This window comes from Elephantulus edwardii, unplaced genomic scaffold, assembly GCF_000299155.1.
Source record: "Elephantulus edwardii isolate Elephantulus edwardi_28Jun2011 unplaced genomic scaffold, EleEdw1.0 scaffold00069, whole genome shotgun sequence".
NCBI classification, from domain to species: domain Eukaryota; kingdom Metazoa; phylum Chordata; class Mammalia; order Macroscelidea; family Macroscelididae; genus Elephantulus; species Elephantulus edwardii.
In genome coordinates this window covers 14465729-14485221 of record NW_006399819.1, presented here as the reverse complement: position 1 = coordinate 14485221, position 19493 = coordinate 14465729, and the positions used below count along the sequence as shown (strand labels likewise).

At 38.8% G+C, this 19493-nt stretch overlaps 1 protein-coding gene across 1 annotated transcript in view; it reads right to left on the bottom strand.

Moving 5' to 3' along the window:
• Positions 1-12572: 12572 nt before the first annotated feature.
• Positions 12573-19493, bottom strand: part of ASB17 (ankyrin repeat and SOCS box containing 17) — a 22288-nt gene continuing 15367 nt past the window's right edge. Inside the window, exon 3 of the mRNA XM_006888599.1 lies at positions 12573-12842. Within this exon, the coding sequence (XP_006888661.1) occupies positions 12636-12842 (207 nt within the window). The 3' untranslated portion in view covers positions 12573-12635. The remainder of the gene's footprint in view (positions 12843-19493) is intronic.

The window sequence follows — 19493 nt, the reverse complement described above, 5'->3', positions numbered from 1 at the left end:
GCTGTAAATCACATGAGAGGAGCCTGCCCATCTTTCTACTGTAGAACCGCTGGTGTCTGTTGTTCATTGGGTCACTATGAGTCTTACCTAACTCAATAGCACCTACTAACAACAGTGACATATATTGAAGACAATTTAAATGCTATGAGTACTTTTTAATAATTTAACTTAATGTTTACATTTATATATATTAAATGTCCTAGTTCTTGGGGCCTAGCCTAATGAGTAAGGAGTTTACTGTCAACCCAAAGGCCGGTGGCTCAAATACACCAGCTGCTCCATGGGAGAAAGATGAGCAATTTCCTTTTATGTGATTACAGCCTCTGAAAACCTACTAGAAGATCAGCTTTGCACTTCTGTGTTGTACCCAGTGTTCTGGGTTTGCAGGTCACAGAAGTGTGGCAGCACCCACTTAGAGCTGAACTTGATATTTATTGTAAAGCTACAGTTACTAAAAATAGCACAGAGAAACTCATATGCTGAAGTGCACATACATATCTTTTGAGGTACAGAGAAATAGAAAATATTTTGGCTGGGGCAAGTTATTTCCAACTATTTGAGACTCTGTGTTCCCTCACTATATTTTGACTCACGAATGTAATGGTTAAGTAAGTGCGATAAAAGACTGTTGACTTGAAGTGTTCCAGGGGATGTTCTTGGAAATATTCCATAGCCTTCAGAACTTTTCTCAGAGTGCTTAACCCTTTAGGGATAAACAGCTTGAATATCAGTGCTGATGCAGAGCAATTCCTGGAACAAAGTTAGAGCTGTGTGCAGCCCTTACAGTCCTAAGATCCCTTGCTTGCAAGTGCCTCAGGATTCTTGGAATGTTTCCTTGTACATCAGACTCCTCAATATTGCTATTATCCCTACAGAGATCTTTCAGTTCTGATTTGAGGACACCTATTGTTGTTGTTATGTATAGTGGAGTTGCCTCCAACTCAATCCCTGTGTACAACAGCTCTGAAGCCTGCCCTGTTCTGAGCCAGTCTCATTGAATTCAACACATCTACCCTCATTGCCCCAGTTACTGTATCAATCCATCTCATCTAGGATCTTCCTCTATTGCACTGTCCCTTCACCCTTCCAAGCTTGATTTCCTTTTCCAAGGACTGATCCCTCTTGGCCATATGCCCAGAGTATGTGAGATGGAGCTTCAAAATCCAATCTCCAAGGATGAACTTGGTTTCACCCTCTTCAAGACAGATTATTTGTTTTCTTGGCAGTCTGTGGTATGTACAAGGCTCCTCCCCAGCACCACAACTCAAAGGCATCGATTCTTAATCTGTTATCCTTAGTCATTGATAATCTCTCTAATGCATAGCAAGTAATTGCAAAGATCCTGGCCTGCATCAGGAGCACCTTATTCTCTAGGATGACATTGTTGCTTCTTAGCACTCTGGAGAGGTCTCTGACAGCAGATTTTCCTAATGCAATTAGTCTTTTGATTTCCTGACTGCTGTTGCCAAAAGTGTTGATTGTGGAGCTGGCCATGTTATGAGGACACATAACAACACTAAACTACTTATCTTTTCTATTGTTTATAAAGGTGTTATCACGTTATTAAGTGTGTGCCACTAGAATATTACTCATATTGACCCTGTGAACAACCTTGCATTATCTTGCACCATTTTCATTTTCTCCTCAATGCTTGAGCCCACTGTTGTAATTACTATGTCAATCCATATTGTGGACAGTCTTCCTTTGTTATGTTAACCCTCTGCTTTTCTAAGTATGATGTCTTTTTCTGAGAACTAGCAACTCTTGACAATATGCCCTAAGTATGTGTGATGAAGTTTTACCACCTTGCGTCTAAGGAGTATTCTGGTTACTCTTCCTACAAGACAGATTGTTTGTTCTTCAGGCAGTACATGGCATATTCAATACTCTTAACAAATACCACAATTCAAAAGTATTGATTCCTCTTTGGTCTTCCTTATTCATTGTTCAACTTTCAAATAGATAAGAAGAAGCAATTGAAAATACCATGACTTGGATCAATTGCAAGGTAGTCTTCAAACTAACATCCTTGTTCTTTAACAGAGAGAGGTAATTTTCTTAGTGCAACAAATCTTTTTATTTCTTGACTGCTAGTACCAAGAGTGTTGGCTGTGGATTGAAGTAAAGTGAAGTTTTTAACAACGTTAATCTTTTCTCCAACTCTTGGGTTGCGTTGCTGCTTTTTGTACAATGGTGAAGATTTTAATTTTCTTAATATTAAGATGGAATCCATATGCAAGGCTGTAGTCTTTTATGATCTTTAGTAAATTCTTCACATTTTCTTCACTTCTGCAAGCAAGGCTGTGTCTTCTGAATGCAGATTACTGATTATCCTTCCTCTAATACTGATGCCTCATTCTTCTTCATACAGTTTGTTATTGTTGTTGTTATGTGCCGTTGAGGCATCTGCGACTCATAGCAACTCTATGTACAACAGCCCTAAACCCTGCCCTACTCTGTGCCAATCTTACTGTCTCTGACACATGTATCCCCCATTACCCCAATCACTGAATCTATCCATCTCATTGAGAGTCTTCCTCTCTTTCACTGTCCCTCCACCCTCCCAAGCATGACATCCCTCTGCAAGGCCCTCCTTGCAACATGTCCAAAGTAAGTCAGACAAAGTTTCAGAATCCTTGCCTCCAAGGAGCAGCCTGATCTCACTCTCACTAGGACAAACCTGTTTGTTCTTTTAGCAGTCCATGGTATAGTCGATACTCTTCTCCACCATCACAGCTCAAAGGCCTCAAATGTCCTTCTATCATCCCTAGTCATTGTCCAGCTTTTTTTTTTTACTTTTCCCCCCCATTGTCCAGCTTTCTAATGCATAGCAAGTAATTGCAAAAACTATGGCTTGAATCAGGTGTACCTTAGTCTTCAGACTGACATCACTGCTTTTCAGTACTTTGGAGAGGTCCCCGACAGCAGGCTTTCCCAATGCAATTCATCTTTTGATTTCCTGTCTGCTGGTACCAAGAGTGTTGATTGTGGAGCTAAGCAAATAAAGCTTCTAACAATCTCAATCTCTTCACTAGTTTAGCTTCTTGAATGATTTGCTCTGCATACAGATTGAATGGGAATGGAGAAAGGGTACAACAGACCTGATGCACACCTTTTCTGATTTTAAATTATGCCATGTTCCTTTGTTCTGTTCAGAAAGCTACTTCTCATTCTATATATAGATTTCTCCTGAACACAATTAAGTATTCTGGTATTCCCATTCTTCTCAATATTATCCATAATTTGCTATCTACATAATCAAATGCCTTTGCATAGTCAATAATATAATCATTAGCCTTGTTTTCATTCACAGTCTTTTAAATATTTTATGTGTTAATTCCCAAAAGTAATTTCCCTTTTTTTTTTCAAACAGCATACAGTTGTAAATGATGTGCACACACATATAATGGGCAGTAATGTCAGAATTCTATTAAAAAACTTCTGGTATAGTGCATGTGTGCATACAGTAATGTCTCATGACATTTCTAGAAGTGAAGTTCAGCCTTCTTTACCCACATTAAATCTGGAAATAACACTTCTGATCACCTTGTTATTTGTTGTTGTTGTTGGGTGCCACTAAGTAGTCTAGCATTCATAGCAGCCCTGGGAACAACACATCAGAACCTTGCCTGTCCTGCATCCCTCACAATCTGCAATGTTCAGACCCACTGTTTTAGTCATAATAAAGTTGTCAACCATGGTCAAGATGTCGTAGGTAGATTTTGGTTGGATCCCAGTTTTGGGAAAGTAACCAAGTGACATAGTGTGTTTGCTCTGGAGCACTTTGTGGCTGGTCCAAAGATTGGTGGCTTGTCTGTGCTCAGGTATATTTTACCAAAGATGGGTGGGAAGTCAGGTACTCTATGATATATCTGTGTGTCTGCCTACACTCCACAATCCTTGTGATGCTGGGGTGTAGAACAGTGGATGTGTAATCCACTGGACCTAACTCATAAGTGAGGGACACAACCCTTCTGTGCCTGAAGTTCCAACATCCACCTCATATGGTCTTTGTGAAGAAGAAGAGAGTCAAACAACCAAAACATGGTAACCGGTTAGACAGATGACAGGGCAGAAGGTATGTGGCTGTGTTGTGCCAGCCTCACTTTCCTCAGTGGTATTTTTATTTATCTTAGTATTTTTAGGAAAATGAGTGAAAAAGTTTATTAAAACAATAAAATAAAGGCATGAAATGTAGGTCATGAAAAAGACTTAAAGTGAAAAAGAAAGCAAAGGAAAAGCAGGAAAGGAACCCTTGAAAGACAGGTGTGAAGCCAAACCTTAAGGCATTCTGTCAGCAGGTGTGCAGATCTGTGCATCTCCTGAGCTATGTTCAGTTGTCCTGGTGATGGCTGTTTCCAGAATGGAAAAGTAATTATTTTCTCAGGGAAAAATGGTTTGAAGAGTGAGGAAGGAATCTTGCCAGGAAAGCAGCTGATTTAGGAACTAGAGGATGACTGGTGAGGGTCTGCTACTGGGAATCAAATCTTCTTTTCAATAGACACCAGATAAAGGCTTAAGATGAAATTCTTTGGATAGAAAAAAAAAAACCCTACAATAGAAAATACTGAAATATGTTAAAATATGGGTGTAGTATGCATATGAAAATGATGTGTGTGGGTATGTGGTAGGCAAAAACCCATGTAACATGCTGGTGTTTGTATAAAACATGGTAGATAACCTTGTGAATTTCTAGATGATAATGAGGAGATAAAGAGTATGGGAAATTGTGTAAGGTGGTAAAACAGGAAGCAATTAAAAGAGTAGAGACAGATACAGAGTATTAAATAAACTGAATGCATACCCATTAATGCATGAACTTGCTTTTAAATTTAAACCCAGTGTTAAATTCCACTAGAATTTTAAGACATTTGCCATCAATTAGATCTTTTTAAAATATATTTTTATTGGTTTGCCTGCAATTATTCATATACATTGTGTTCCATTCATGTGTATTATTTTATACATTCATATAATTGGCAGCAACATGATAGATGGAGAAGAGATTGAGGTTGTTAACAGCTTCAGTTTAACATTTTAATTTGACTTCACAGCCAACACTCTTGGCACCAGCAGCCAGGGATTCAAAAGATAAATTGCATTGGGAAAAATCTGCTGCCAGACCTTTCCAGAGTACTGAGAAGCAACGATATCAGTCTAGAGAGTAAGGTGCACCTGATCCAGGCCATGGTCTCCTCAGTTACTTGCTATGCATCAGAGAGCTGCATAATTACAAAGGATGGCAGAAGAAGTATTGATGCCTTTTGGTTGTGGTGCTGGAAAGAGTTTTCAACATACCATGGACTGCCAAGAAAACAAATAAGTTTGTCTTGGAGAGAGTGAAACCAAATTTCTCCTTAGAAGTAAGGACTTTGAAACTCTGTCTCACAAACTTTGGGCACTTGGTCAGAAAGGACCAGACCTTAGAGAAGGACATAATACTTGGAAGGATGGAGGGGCAGTGCAAGAGAGGAAGACCCTGGAGAAGATGGACTAACAGTAACTGAGATCATGGGGTAGGGATATCAAAGACAATGAGATTGACTTAGAAAAGGACAAGAGTCAGAGCAAGTGTGCATAGAATGCAAGTGTGCTACGAGTTGCAAGTGATTTGACATATAACCACAGCAAGACATTATATTTTAGTTAATTAATTACTCTTGATACATGCCTATTTTGAATTAGACCTTTCAACATAAAATTTGCAATTAAGTGTTTAAATATTTTTATGTTTTTGAAATTGCAAATTTTTATGTAGATTTATAATATTAAAATAAAAATATATTCTATCTTCATGTAATTTTTCTTAAATAATTTTCTGTGTGGCACCATCATACCAAAAAAAAAGAAGATAAGACTTTTATCTGTCTGAAGTGAATATTAAGGTCTTTTCCATAATTTTAAAATCTATTTGTTCTAGTCCTTAGTTCCTCTTCACCTTTACATTTTTCTGTAATATAGATCGTTCTTTTATAATCCCTGATATTTTATTAACTGCTTTCATTTCCACCTCAAAGCCATTCTTTTAGTCTGTTTCACATTTTTCTTCATCAGATAAAATTCCTCAAAAAGATTTTTTTTCAAGTCATGTGGGGATGTGCTGAGTTTTCATGCTTTAGAAGAAATACATATATTATTAAACTTAAATAATATCAATTTTGTTGTCAAAACCCTCCCAATCCCTAACTTTAACCCAATGACAGCTATTTTCTTTCTCTGTAGTTTTACAAGAAAACTCACAAAAACCTGTGTTTTGCAGATGACTAGATGATTAGTCATGGTGCTAGGGATATTGTAGCTGATGTTAGATGGATCTTAGCTGAAAGCACAGAATACCAGAGGAATGTCTATCTGTGTTTCATTGACTATGCAAAGGCATTTGACTGTGTAGATCATAACAAACTGTGGCTAACTCTGAGAAGAATGGGAATACCAGAACACTTCATCGTTCTAATGCGAAACCTATACTTGGACCAGGAGGCAGTCGTCAGAGCAAGGAAACACTGCATGGTTCAAAATTGGGAAGGGCGTACACCAGGGATGCACCCTATCTCCATACCTTTCCAACCTATATGTAGAACAGATTATCTGGGAGGCTGGGCTTTATGAGGAGAAATGTGGGGTCAAGATTGGGGGACGGTTTAGCAACAATCTGTGTTATGCAGATGACACAACCCTGCTTGCTGAAACTGAAGAGGACCTGAAGCACCTGCTGCAGAGGGTCAAGGACTGCAGCCTACAATATGGATTGAGGCTCAATGTCAAGAAGACTAAGATTCTCACCACTGTACCAGTTGGCAGCATCAGCATGGATGGTGAAGAGATTGAGATTGTACACAGCTTTAGTTTGCTTGGCTCTACAGTCAACACTCTTGGCACCAGGAGCCAGGGAATTAAAAAGCACATTGTCATGGGAAAGTCTGCTGTTAGGGACCTCTCCAGAGTACTGAAGAGCAATGGTATCTCTGTAGAGACTAAGGTGCATCTGATACAGGCCATGGCCTTCACAATCACTTGTTATGCATCAGAGAGTTGGACAATGACCAAGGAGGATAGAAGGAGAATTGATGCCTTTGAGCTGTGGTGCTGGAGAAGAGTATTGAGAATACCATGGACTGCTAGGAAAACAGACAGATTCATCCTGGAAAGGGTTAAACCGGGTGGCTCCTTGGACCCAAGGATTCTAAGGCTCCGTCTAACATATTTGGACATGTTGTGAGGAGAGACTGGTCCTTGGAGAAGGACATCATGCTTGGGAGGGTCGAGGGACAGCATAGGATGGCAAGGCCCTCTATGAAGTGGATTGATCCAGTGACTGGGATGATTGGGATGGGAGTGTCAGAGACAGTGCGATTGGCACAGGACAAAGCAGAGTTTAGGGCTGTTGTACATAGGGTCGCTATGAGTCACAAGCAACTCGATGGCACATAACAATAACAGTTGAAAGTGAGGAGAACTTGCAACACTTGTTGGAGAAGGTCAAGGACTACAGCCTTTTGTATGGATTTTATCTCAAAATCAAGAAAACAAAGGTCCTCACCACCAGACAAACAGTCAACACTGATAGATGGAGATAGCATTGAAACAGTCAAAGTTTTCTTCTTCCTTGCATCAACAATCAATACCCTTAGAACCAGCAGTCAGAAAATCAAGAGATAGAGAGCATGGGGAAAATCCTCTGTTCAGACCTCTCCAAAATGCTTAAGAGCAATGACTTCAGTTTGAAGACTAAGGTGTGCCTAATTTGGGCCACGGTCTTTTCAATAACATGTTACATATTTGAGAGCTATACAATTAATAAGGATGACAGGAGAAGAACTGATACCTTTGAGTTGTGGTGCTGGAGAAGTGTATTGAATATGCCAAGAGAAAAAACTGATATGTCTTGGAGAGGGTGCAGTCAGAGTTCTCTTTGGAGGCATTTGGACATGTAGCTAGGTGCGGCTATTCATTGGAGAGGTACATCATGCTTAGAAAGATGAAGGGTAAGCAAAGAAGAGGAAGACCCCCAACAAGATGGATTGACACAGTGATTTCAATGCTGGGTTTTAGTGTTTCAGAGATAATGAGTATTGCACAGGACAGAACAGGGTTCAGGTTATCTGATCACAGGTCACTGAGTCATACTCGACAGCACCCAACAACGTTTCAGAATGTTTATAAAACCATAGAGGATATAACCTTTTGAGGGAGCTCTGCTGGCCTAGTGATAAGCTGTGCTGCAATACCAAAGGCACACGGTTTGCATCCACCAGCTGCTCCATGGGAAAAATCATCTCATGCAATTTACTGCCTCTAAAAACCTATTGGAGGGTCAGCTATAGGTTGGCTCCAACTCAATAGCACACAACAACAACATATAACCTTTTGAGACTGACTTCTTTAAATTGGCATGATGCATTTGTGTTCTTTCATTGCTGGCTGGTATTCTATTGTTTTGATGTCTCAATGTTATTGAATTGGAGCTTACTCATATCCGACCCTCTAGTAGGTTTTTGGAGGCTGCAAATCACGACGGAGGAGATTGTCAATCTTTCTCCTGAGAAGTGGCTGGTGAATGTAAATTGCCAGAGCGTTACCTTCTTTGGAGTAGCAAAGCACCAGAGTTCCCATTTATCCATTCATTCATTGAAAGATATTGAGTTTATAGTTTTTTATAGTCATTAATAAAACTGCTATATAAACTTTTTAAACACAGATTTTTTCACATAACATTATTTTTCATTTGTGTTGTTATATGCCATCAAGTCACCTGGGACTCATAGCGACCCTATGTACATTAGCTCTGAACTCTGCCTTTTCCTGAGCCAGTCTCATTGTCTCAGACACATCTAACCCCATTTCTCCAGTCATTGAGTTAATCCATCGCATCCTCGGTCTTCCTCTCCTGCACCGTCCCTCCCCTGTTCCATGCATGATGACCCTCTCCGAGGACTGGTCCTTCCTGACCACATGTCCAAAGTATGTTAGATGGAGCTTCAAAATCCTTGTCTCCATAAAGCTGCCTTGTTTCATCCTCTCCAGGAGAGCCTTGTTTGTTCTGTTGGCAGTCTATAGTAAGTTCAACACTCTTCTGCTGCACCACAATTCTAAGGCATCAATCCTTCTATCATCTCTAGTTATTGTCCACCTCTTGGATGCATAGCAAGTAATTTCAAAGACATGACCTAAATCAAGCATACCTTAGTCTCCAGACTGACATCAGTGCTCTTCAGTACTGTTATAGAGGTCCCTAACAGTAGACTTTCACAATGTAACTCATCTTTTGATTTCCTCACTGCTGATGCCAAGAGTGTTGATTGTAGAACCAAGCAAGCTGAAGTTATTAACAATCTCAATCTCTTGTTTGTCTGTCATGAAGCTGCCAATTGGCCCAGTGGTGAGAATCTTTTTTTCTTGATGTTGAGTTTCAATCCTTGACTTTTTTCAGCACATGTCTCATGTCCTTCTCAGTTTAAGCAAGCAAGGCTGTATCATTTGCATGATGCGGGTTGTTGATGGGTCTCTTTCCAGTCCTGATGCCACATCCCTCCTCATAGAGGCCAGCCTCCTGAATGATCTGCTCTGCATATAGATTAAAAAGGTATAGAGATAGAATGCACACCTTTCCTGATTCTGAACCCTACAAGTTTCCCTGTTCTGACTACTATTTCCTGGTCCAAGTATAAGTTTTCCATGAGCACAATTAAGTATGATCCCCATTTTTCTCCAGGTTAACCACAGTTTGTTGTGATCCACACAGCCAAATGTCTTTGTAGTCAATGAAACACAGATAAACCTTCCTCTGGTACTCTTGGCTTTCAGCCAAGGTCCACTTAACATTCTAATGTCCCTAGTGCCAGCACCTCTTCTTCTGAACCCAGCATGCACATCTGACAGTTTTCTGCTGATGTACTATTACAGTAGTTTCTAGACAATCGTCAGCAGGATTTTGCTAGTGTGTGATATTAGTGATATTGTTTGATAATTTCCACATTCTGCTGGACCAACTTTTTTTTGAGTGGGATAAATACAGATCTCTTCCAGTCGGTTGGACAAGTAGTTATCCTCTAGATTTCTTGGCATAACCTGGTGAGCACATCCAGAACATCATCTGTTTGCTAAAATTCAATTAGTGTTCCATCAATGCCCGAGGCTTTGTTTTTTTCTAATTTCTTCAGAGCTGCTTGAATTTAGAATGACTAGGTATATGTTAAGTATGTGCTATATTTTCATAAAAAAGCTGCAAAAGTTTTCCACAAAGTGACATACTGTTTGCATTCTTACCAGCTATATATTCCAGTTGCACACCTTCACCAGCATTTGTAATGGTCAGGTTTTATTTATTTATTTATTTTTTGTCATTTGAATAAGTGTCTAGTGAGTAATATATTTTACAAAGCTATTTAAATATAACTATATATATGCTATTTAAATAGCAGTGATTTTTTTAGCAGTGTTAGTTTTTTAAAATTGGTTTTCATACAATAATTTCTTTACACTGTGTTTCATTCATATACATTGTATTTTATATGACCTTTAATTTACATTGTGTTTCATACAATCATTCATGTGTGTTCTATTTTATATAATTACTTACCATTGATCTATGCCTATTTTTATACCATCTCTTCAAGTTCCCATTGAATTTTATACCCTCACCTACCCTGCCCACTAAACTCTGCTATCCTAGTGATTTTCACCCTTCCCTCTTTTTTGCTCACTTTTTTCTTTTTGGACATTTATATACATCTTACTAGTTCTATTTTTAGAATAATGGTCTTATGCAATATTTGTCCTTCCGAAACTGAACTGTTCACTCAATATAAATAAACAATGATGTTTTCTTTATCCTTGTTCCTAAGTTTTTTAATCTGTTTTTAGGCTACCCTCTTTAATAAGTACATTCTAAAAATCCCAATCAGCAAAAATTTTGGAATAGGTCTCCTTGCTTGTAGAAAACTACAAAGTAACTATAACTCAATGAATATACATTTAAATCCTCTACTAAGGACCAGGCAACATAGTAATTGTTAGAAGTACAAAAGATGGAATAGCTGACTTTGAAAACTACCAGGATAGTGAAGAGAAAGAAAAATACGCTTACATCGGGGTTGGAGCACTATGTGGTGAGGACAATAGTGGGAGGGGACAAAAGAGTGTACAACACACAAAGTGAGTCTTTTTGTGGGTTAAAGGGAGTTTGAAGGATAAGTAAAAAGGTCAAGAAGGAAAAAATATTTTTAGTAGAAGGATCAAATTTGTGACTGTTGATTCTGTTACTGTGGGAGAGATGAACACATTTCAGCTAAGGATTGTCCCAAGTCTTGCAGTCTCCGGAGTGCAAGTGGATGGTGAAAGTGACTACTATCTGCCATCATCCAGTAACCTACACCTTAAGGCACACAGTAATAGAGACGAGAGAAGGTTATAGTCAAGAAATGTGAAGAGACTGAGAATTTCATCCTTCTTGCCAATTAGCAGGCTTAGCTCAGCTTTTGAGAAAAGGTGCTCCTAGGTTCATATTTTATGAAACAAAGAGCCTGTTACTGTGTTGACACAGCAAGCAGCATGAGGTCGCATTTGTGTCAGTTCTCCTCGCTCCACCCTCAACTCCCCCCAAAGGCGATATGGAATAACCCAGGGAGAGACACAGTGGATTTGTGACACAGCAGAGGAGCCTGGGTTTAGCAAACTCATAACAATGTGCTTTAAGAAAACCTGTTCTTTGCTTTTCAAAGAGAGGAGCGAACTGGGGGTGGGGGTGGAGGGGGCGGGGAGAAAAGTGCAACAATGAATGAATGGAAATCCAAAATCTCTGTAAATGTTCATTAAAATTATCAAAATAAAAAAATAAATTAAAAAGTTAAAACAAACAAAAAAAAGAAAACCTGTCCTTCCTTTGCCTCAGACAGATACACTACATCCTCCTAGACTTCTACTCACTAGGCCAATATTTTTGGATACCGAGTCCAGAATAAAGAACATTTATTTCCAGGGAGCTTTGGTGGCCTAGACAGTAAGGAATTAAGCTGCTAACTCAAAGAGCATGTCTCTATGTTGATTTCCAATTCACCAGCATCTCTGTGAAGAAAGGTGAGCAATTTCCTTTGCGGAAATCAATGGGTGGATCAGCTACGAGCCAGTTTCACTGCATGGTGGTGGAAGAGTGCCTCTGATCATAAAGCAAGTGAAAAATGTCTGAAATCAGTGGAGAGCTGTCTGCCAGTGGTCATCTTTCTATTAAAACAGTCTGACTGCATAGCTGTGAAGAAAATAAGTCTAGTGCCATAGTGCTCAAAAGGGGAGAAAAGCCTAAAAACCCCCACCTTTGAATAAATGTACAAACTTAAAACTTCTTTGTAACCCAAGAACCAATATATTTAACTGACAATATTTTCATATTCATGCAACTTTAGATAAAAATAGTTCAATTATTTCCATATATCAGAATACATATAATCTTTTTACATACAGCAAAGTAATGTGAAGAACCACTTATTAATGCAAAGGTGATCCATTTACCATGTCATGTGAAAACGTATTTTTAAACAACATATTCAGTGCAACAAACATTTGCAGAAAGGTAATAGTTTATTAACTTCTAAGCCACAAAAAGGTGGACAGCTTTAACAGATTCAGCATAAAGAAGTGTATCAGCTTTCTAAATTCAGATAGTTCTGTAGACGAGTAGGAATTAGAAGTGAAAATATTCCATTTGGGAGCATATTGTTGGCTAAGAGTTGAGCTCTGATGGTCAGTCTACAAAGATGTACTAGTTCACATGGATCTTTGTGTCTTGTTGAAGGAATGTAATCCAACCAATTTGAAATGATTGGACGTCTTCCTAAACTCAGCTGTGCCTAAAGAAAAGGGAAATATTTTACTCTCATAATATTAATCATTGAATTAACCTGAATCATTACTGTTTCTATTTTTTGTAAATTCAGAAAACATATCATCAATTTGCATGACTTTCCTAACTTTTTCCCAAAACACTTTCACCTGAAGCAAATATGCTTTTGTAATTGTTATGTATCATTGAGTTACCTGAGGTTTTAGCAACTCTTTGTCTTTTTTCTTTTTTAAACTTAATTTTAGTGAAAGTCTACAAGACTTAGGATTTCCATTCATCCATTGTTTCACTTTTCTCCCTGCCCACCCCTCCCACCCAATTTGCTCTTCTCTTTGAAAAGTGAAAGAAAAATTCTTTCATAGTTATATAGTCCCTCCCCTCAAGTCCACTCTGCTGTGCAGCCTTCATTCTGGACTCTTGTCATGACAATAATACCCAATCATATACCCCTTTTAAACACTTCTCTTCCTCATCTGTTTAAATGCAGTATATATTATTTATCCCCTCTTTCTCAGTCTTCCCTCAACACTGATGTCAGTCCCATTTTACAACAGTAGCACTATGTGATATTTGTCCTTTTGTGACTGAGGTATTTCACTCAGCATAATGCCCTCCAGGGTTACCCATTTTGTATCACATTTCATAAGTTCCTTGCTTTTCAATGCAGCATAGTATTTCATTGTGTGAATATACCACAGCTTCTCTATTTGTTTGTTGATGGACCCTTGGGTTCTTTCCAACTCTTTGCTATTGTGAACAAAGCAGCAATAAACATGGGTGTGCACATATCTGCTTGGGTGGTGGTTATGGTTTCTTTAGGTAGGGCATGTTCCCAATAGTGGAATTTCTGAGTCAAGTGGTATTTCTATTTGCAGCTTTTTGAGAAAGTGCCATACAGCCTTCCATAGAGATTGTACCATTTTACACTCCCACCAACAGTGAATAAGGGTTCCAGTTTTTTGTACAATAACTCTGAACCCTGTCCTATCCTGAGCCAATCACACTGACTCCAACACACCTACCTCCATTACCCCAGTGACTGTGTCAGTCTCATCTGGGGTCTTCTTCTCTACCCTTCCAAGCATGACATCCTTCTCCAAGTACTGATCTTTCCCGCCATGTTCCCAAAGTACATGAGACAGAGCTTCAAAATCCTTGCTTCCAGGAGCAACCTGGTTTCACCCTCTCCATGACATCCATTTGTTCTCCTGGAGGTCCATGTTATTATGTTCAATACTCTTCTCCATCACCACAAAGGCATCTCCTTCTGTCACCCTTACTCATAGTCTAGGTTTCTGATGCATACATGCAAGTAATTGCAAAGACCATGGTCTGAATCAGGTGCACCTTAGTCCCTGAACTGACATCATTATGCTTTAGGACTTTGGAGAGGTCCCTGACAGCAGACTTCCCCCGTGTAACTAATCTTTTGATTTCCTGACTGCTGATGCTGAGAGTGTTGACTGTGGAGCTGAGCAACCTGAAATTGTTAACAACCTCAATCTCTTCTCCATCTATCATGGTGCTGCCAATTGTCCCAGTGGTGAAAATATTTGTCTTCTTGATGTTGAGCTTCAGTCAATATTGAAGACTATAGTCCTTGACCTTTTGCAGCAAGCACTTCAGGTATAGTTGCAAGCAAACCACAGGATAGCCCCATTTCATTTTCACAAAGACACATACAGTTTACTCACACAATTTAAATACTATGTATAAAAACTCAAAGTAAATTGTTTCTTATACATATGAATCTGAGTTTCCTAGATGTGCACGGTTCAAATCCACCAGTTGCTCTACTGGAGAAGGAGGGGCAATCTCTTCCCATACCAGTCAGATCCGATTTGATGGTACACACACACACACACACACACACACACACACACACACACACACACACAATAATAATAACACCTATGAATCTGAGTACTTGTAAAATTTTAGATGCTTTATACACTTAAGCTTTATAACTTTTCCTTCTTAAGTAATAATTATCAACTCTGGCTATACTGTAGAATTATGTGACAGATCTTAAAAAAGAATTTTATGCCCAGGTACAACTCTTGTGATTTGGATTCAGTTGGCTGGGGACTGGCTATGGACAACTTAAGTCTTTAATGTTCCCCAGGTGATTCCAACCATTGTAGAGTGAAACATCATATAATTGAGTCACAAGAAGATGTTGGAGGAAGTCTGTCCAAATGAAAGATACCTTTTCAAATTTGTAATGGTATCTTTTAAAGGATTTCATTATGAAAGCTAAATGTTATTAGTTTGTCTTGAAAGTAAAGAGAATTGGTATATTACAGAGTTTCTTTCTCTAGTAGGTCCTAGACTCTACAAATGACAGAACACTTCTGCTTTAAATTATGTATAATTTATTCTTCATTTATTCAGCCAATATACTATTTAAAGAATGTCTAGTATATTCTTAGCACTATTAGGGGCTTGGAATGCTTATGGCATACAAAATGAAGTCTGTGCACACAAGACCCATAGTCTAGGGGTAAAGCTATCTAAATACATATAAAATATATATGCTAATATGAGGAAATTGCTGAGAAGTATGGAAATCAAAAGCAGGAGCTATGAAAGTGTTCTTGAAGCCATTTTTCATGCAATCCTTCACATTCCTGCTGCATGTTATTTTGGGCTTACTGAACTGTGATTGGCTGAAACATAGCTATAAATAAATTCCTTACTGCTCAAAGAAAAGTAATTTTCTATTGTGGACGTACCTCAGCTATAGCATTCATGGAATTGACTGATGAGCTCTATGTTCTGTAGTAATTATGAAAAACCAATACACTAGATCTGTCCAAGAGAAGCAAATTGCTGACAAAGCAATTAAAAAAATGATTTGGCAAAATTATTTGACCAATTTGTTTTCTCACATTTTTCCCAGGCAGATGATTGATGATTATTCTGAGAACTTAAGCAACAACACAAACAAACACAAAACCCCAGCAGAATTTGATCTTACCTCCCACTTTTTAAAATTGGTTTGCTTACAAAGTTCGTATACATTATGTTTCATACAAATCATTCCCATGCATTCTTTTACAAAATTAATCACTTGTGGACTTTGCCCATCATTACCCCGATTTTCACTGCATCCTTCTCATTTACTCCCCTCCCCAAACTATGTAACCCTGTGGTTTTGCCCTTACCCATCCTCAGCCCTTCCCACCTTGAGTTACCATACATATTTTACTGGTTATCCTTCTATTTTTACAATAATGATTTTATGTAGTATTTGTTCTTATGAGACTGTGTTCACTCAGCATAATGCCCTCCTGTCTCTCCCAAGTTATGTAGTAATTTTTTAAAATTTTTACTCCTCAGTGTTGCATAGTATTCCATTGTATGAATGTACCACAAAAGTTTAACAAATACTCCAGGACCTCCGGGAGAAAAAGAATGATAACTCAATTACAAAATGGGCAAAAGACGTGCAAAGACTTTTCATAGAGGAAAACATACAAGTAGCCAACAGACACATGAAGAAATGCTCAAAATCACTGGCAATAAAAGAGATGCATATCAAAACCACAATGTGATACCATTTCACCCCAGTAGCAATGGCAAAATTTAGTAGGGCAGCAAGCAATACATGTTGGAGAGGATGTGGAGAGATATTAACTCTCATACACTGTTCGTGGGAGTGTAAAATGGAATAATCACTCTGGAAGACAGTTTGGCGTTTCGTCAAGAAGTTGAACATAGAAACTCTATATGACTCGCTTGTAGAGGACCATAGAATGTAAAGGACTGCATCCTTAGAATATGGCTGTGTGCCTTGTACACAGAAGGTGTCTTCAGAAAGAAGACTGCAAGCAGAGCTCACAAGGCGCTCTGAGAAGGAAGATTGCAAGCGGTTCTCATGCATCTTTAGACACTGACTTTCATTATTATTCCTGCTCTTGATAAGGTTGTTGCAAGATGAGAGAAAGCACAGTTTATGAATACAAAGAAGTGTGGTTGAATATATCTAACTATGTACCCAGCCCATGCAAGCCCTATATTAATCTTGATGTTTCTACTTGTACCCGGCTCTATGATGTAACTCTTAAAGTTTCTATTTCCCTGTGAAACATCTCTTTGTTTCAGAAAGGTATAAAAATAAAGATGACACCGCTGCCCGGGGCCAATCCAATTCTGACCTGTCTGGCTGGTCCAGTCTTGTCCTGTGCTGTTTTGTCTCTGTGAGTTGTTTGTCTCTTGTGTCTTTATTTATTAATTTCTTCCAGGCATAATGTCCCCCTGAGAAACAGAGTAAGTGGTCCCTAACACAGCTGTTCCATTACTAGGAATATACCCCAAGGAAATTAGAAGTGAGACTCAGGTGGAGATTTGTACACCCATGTTTATAGCAGCGTTATTCACCATTGCAAGAACATGGAAACGGCCCAAATGTCCAGTCACAATTGAATGGATTGAGAAATTGTGGTACATTCATACAATAGAATTTGATGTTTTTAAAGTTTATTTCTGAAGCCATACCTTTCAAGATTAGATGATTCCTTGATAGCGTGGTTTAGATTTATATTTGTAGTTTTCACATGATTAAGTAGACCTATTACTACTAGAGGACATAATATAAGTGCAATTCACTTTGATATGATGTGTGCTCTACATATGATCTATTTCTTTCCTCTAAATTTTTCTCCAGAAATTTTATCACGAAGAAACTCATTCAATCTTACTCAATCTTGGGTAGATAGATATTTTTTAAATTGAACAAATATTTGTGCTGTCAACCCAAAGGGCGTGGTTCGAATCTACCAGCTGCTCTGTGGGAGAAAGATGAGCAATCATAACCCACTGGAGCGTCAGCTATGAGTCAGCACTAATTTGATGGTGCACAAGAACAGGGACAGCAAAAACTTTGCTTCGGGGGAGAAAATATTTTCCTGGTAGGCAATTATATTTTGGAGGAGAAATTTAATTCCATTTTAAAAAGAATTGCATTGGGAAAAGAGGTTTGTTAAAATTTTCAAGTTGTGTTGCTAAAAGATATAAAAGTTTTAATTAGCATAATGATTAGGTTATTAAGGGACATCCTGTTCTCATCCCCTTCAAGATAACTTGTTTGTTCTTTTGGCAAGCCATGGGCTTTTTAGCACTCTTCTCCAACATTACAATTTAAAGACATCAGTAAGCCTTATTCATTGTGTAACCTGGGTGCTACCTAGAGGCAAGGATGGGGAAACTTCCTGTCACATACTTTGGGTGAGGTGTCAGGAGAGGCCTGTCCTTGGAAAAGGACATCATTCTGGGAACGATAAAGGATTAGAGAAGGAAAGGAGGGCTGCCAACACGACAGGTGGACACTGTAACTACTATAATAATGGACTTGAGCATAGCAAAGGTCATGAGGATGGTGCAGGACAGGACAAGGTCTAACCTGTTGTCCTTAGGGTAGCCATGCGTCACAGAAGTCTGGATGGCACTTAACAACAGTCACATTACATAATTATAGAATTTGAATGGATAAATAACATGCAGGACTTGCTGTCAAGGACTGCAGATTTCAGTAGGGATTGAAGCTCAACATCAAGAAAACAAAGATTCTCACCACTGGGCCAATTGGCAGCATCATGATGGATGGTGAAGAGATTGAGATTGTTCACAGCTTCAGTTTCTTGGCTCCACAAACAACACTCTTGGTACCAGCAGCCAGGAAATTAAAAGAAGAATTACATTGCAAAAGTCTGCTGTCAGAGACCTCTCCAAAATACTGAAGATCAATGATGTCAGTCTGGAGACTAAGGTGCACCTGATACAGGCCATGGTCTTTGCAATTACTAGCTATGCTTCAGAAAGCTGGACAATGAATACGGATGATAGAAGGTGAGCTATGGAGCTGGAGAAGAGTATTGGATATACCACGGACTGCTGGGAGAACAAACAGGTTCATCCTGGAGAGGGTGAAAACAGACTCCTTTTTGGAGGCAGAGGTTCTGAAGCTTCATCTGACATACTTTGGGCACATTGAAAGGTGGGATCAGTCCCTGGAGAGGGATGTCATGTTTGTGAGGGTGGAGGGACAGCGCAGGAGAGGTAGACCTTCAATGAGACTGATTCAGTGACTGGGGTAATGGAGATCGGTGTGTTAGAGATGGTGACATTGGCACAGGATAGAACAGATTTTAGGGCTGTTGTGCATAGCGTCACTATGAGTCACAGGCGACTAGACAGCACATAACAACAACAACAATAACACGCAAATACTTAATAATTACTTAAATAAACTACCATGCTTGGAAAGGCAGAGGGTCAGTAAAGGAGAGGAAGAACCTCAGCCGTGGTTTGACACAGTGGCTGTTGCAATGGGCTCTGGTGTGTCAGGACGTGTGAAGATGGCATAAAATCGGACAGGGTTCAGATCTGTTCATAGGGTCACTATGAGTTGTACTTGACTCAATGTCACCTAACAAAAACAACAACAAAATAAACTATAAATCTAACAAATTTTTTTTCAAATTTATAATGATATAAGTAAGAGAATCTATATTTGTAAAGATATAAATAAGATCTTTATAAAGATATAAGAATGTCTGAGATAATTTAGATTTTGCTATTTTTAATTCATAGGCATATACTCAATGATTAATATGTCTGTGGTTGTAATAGATAAAATTTGTTCTCTCAAGTTTTA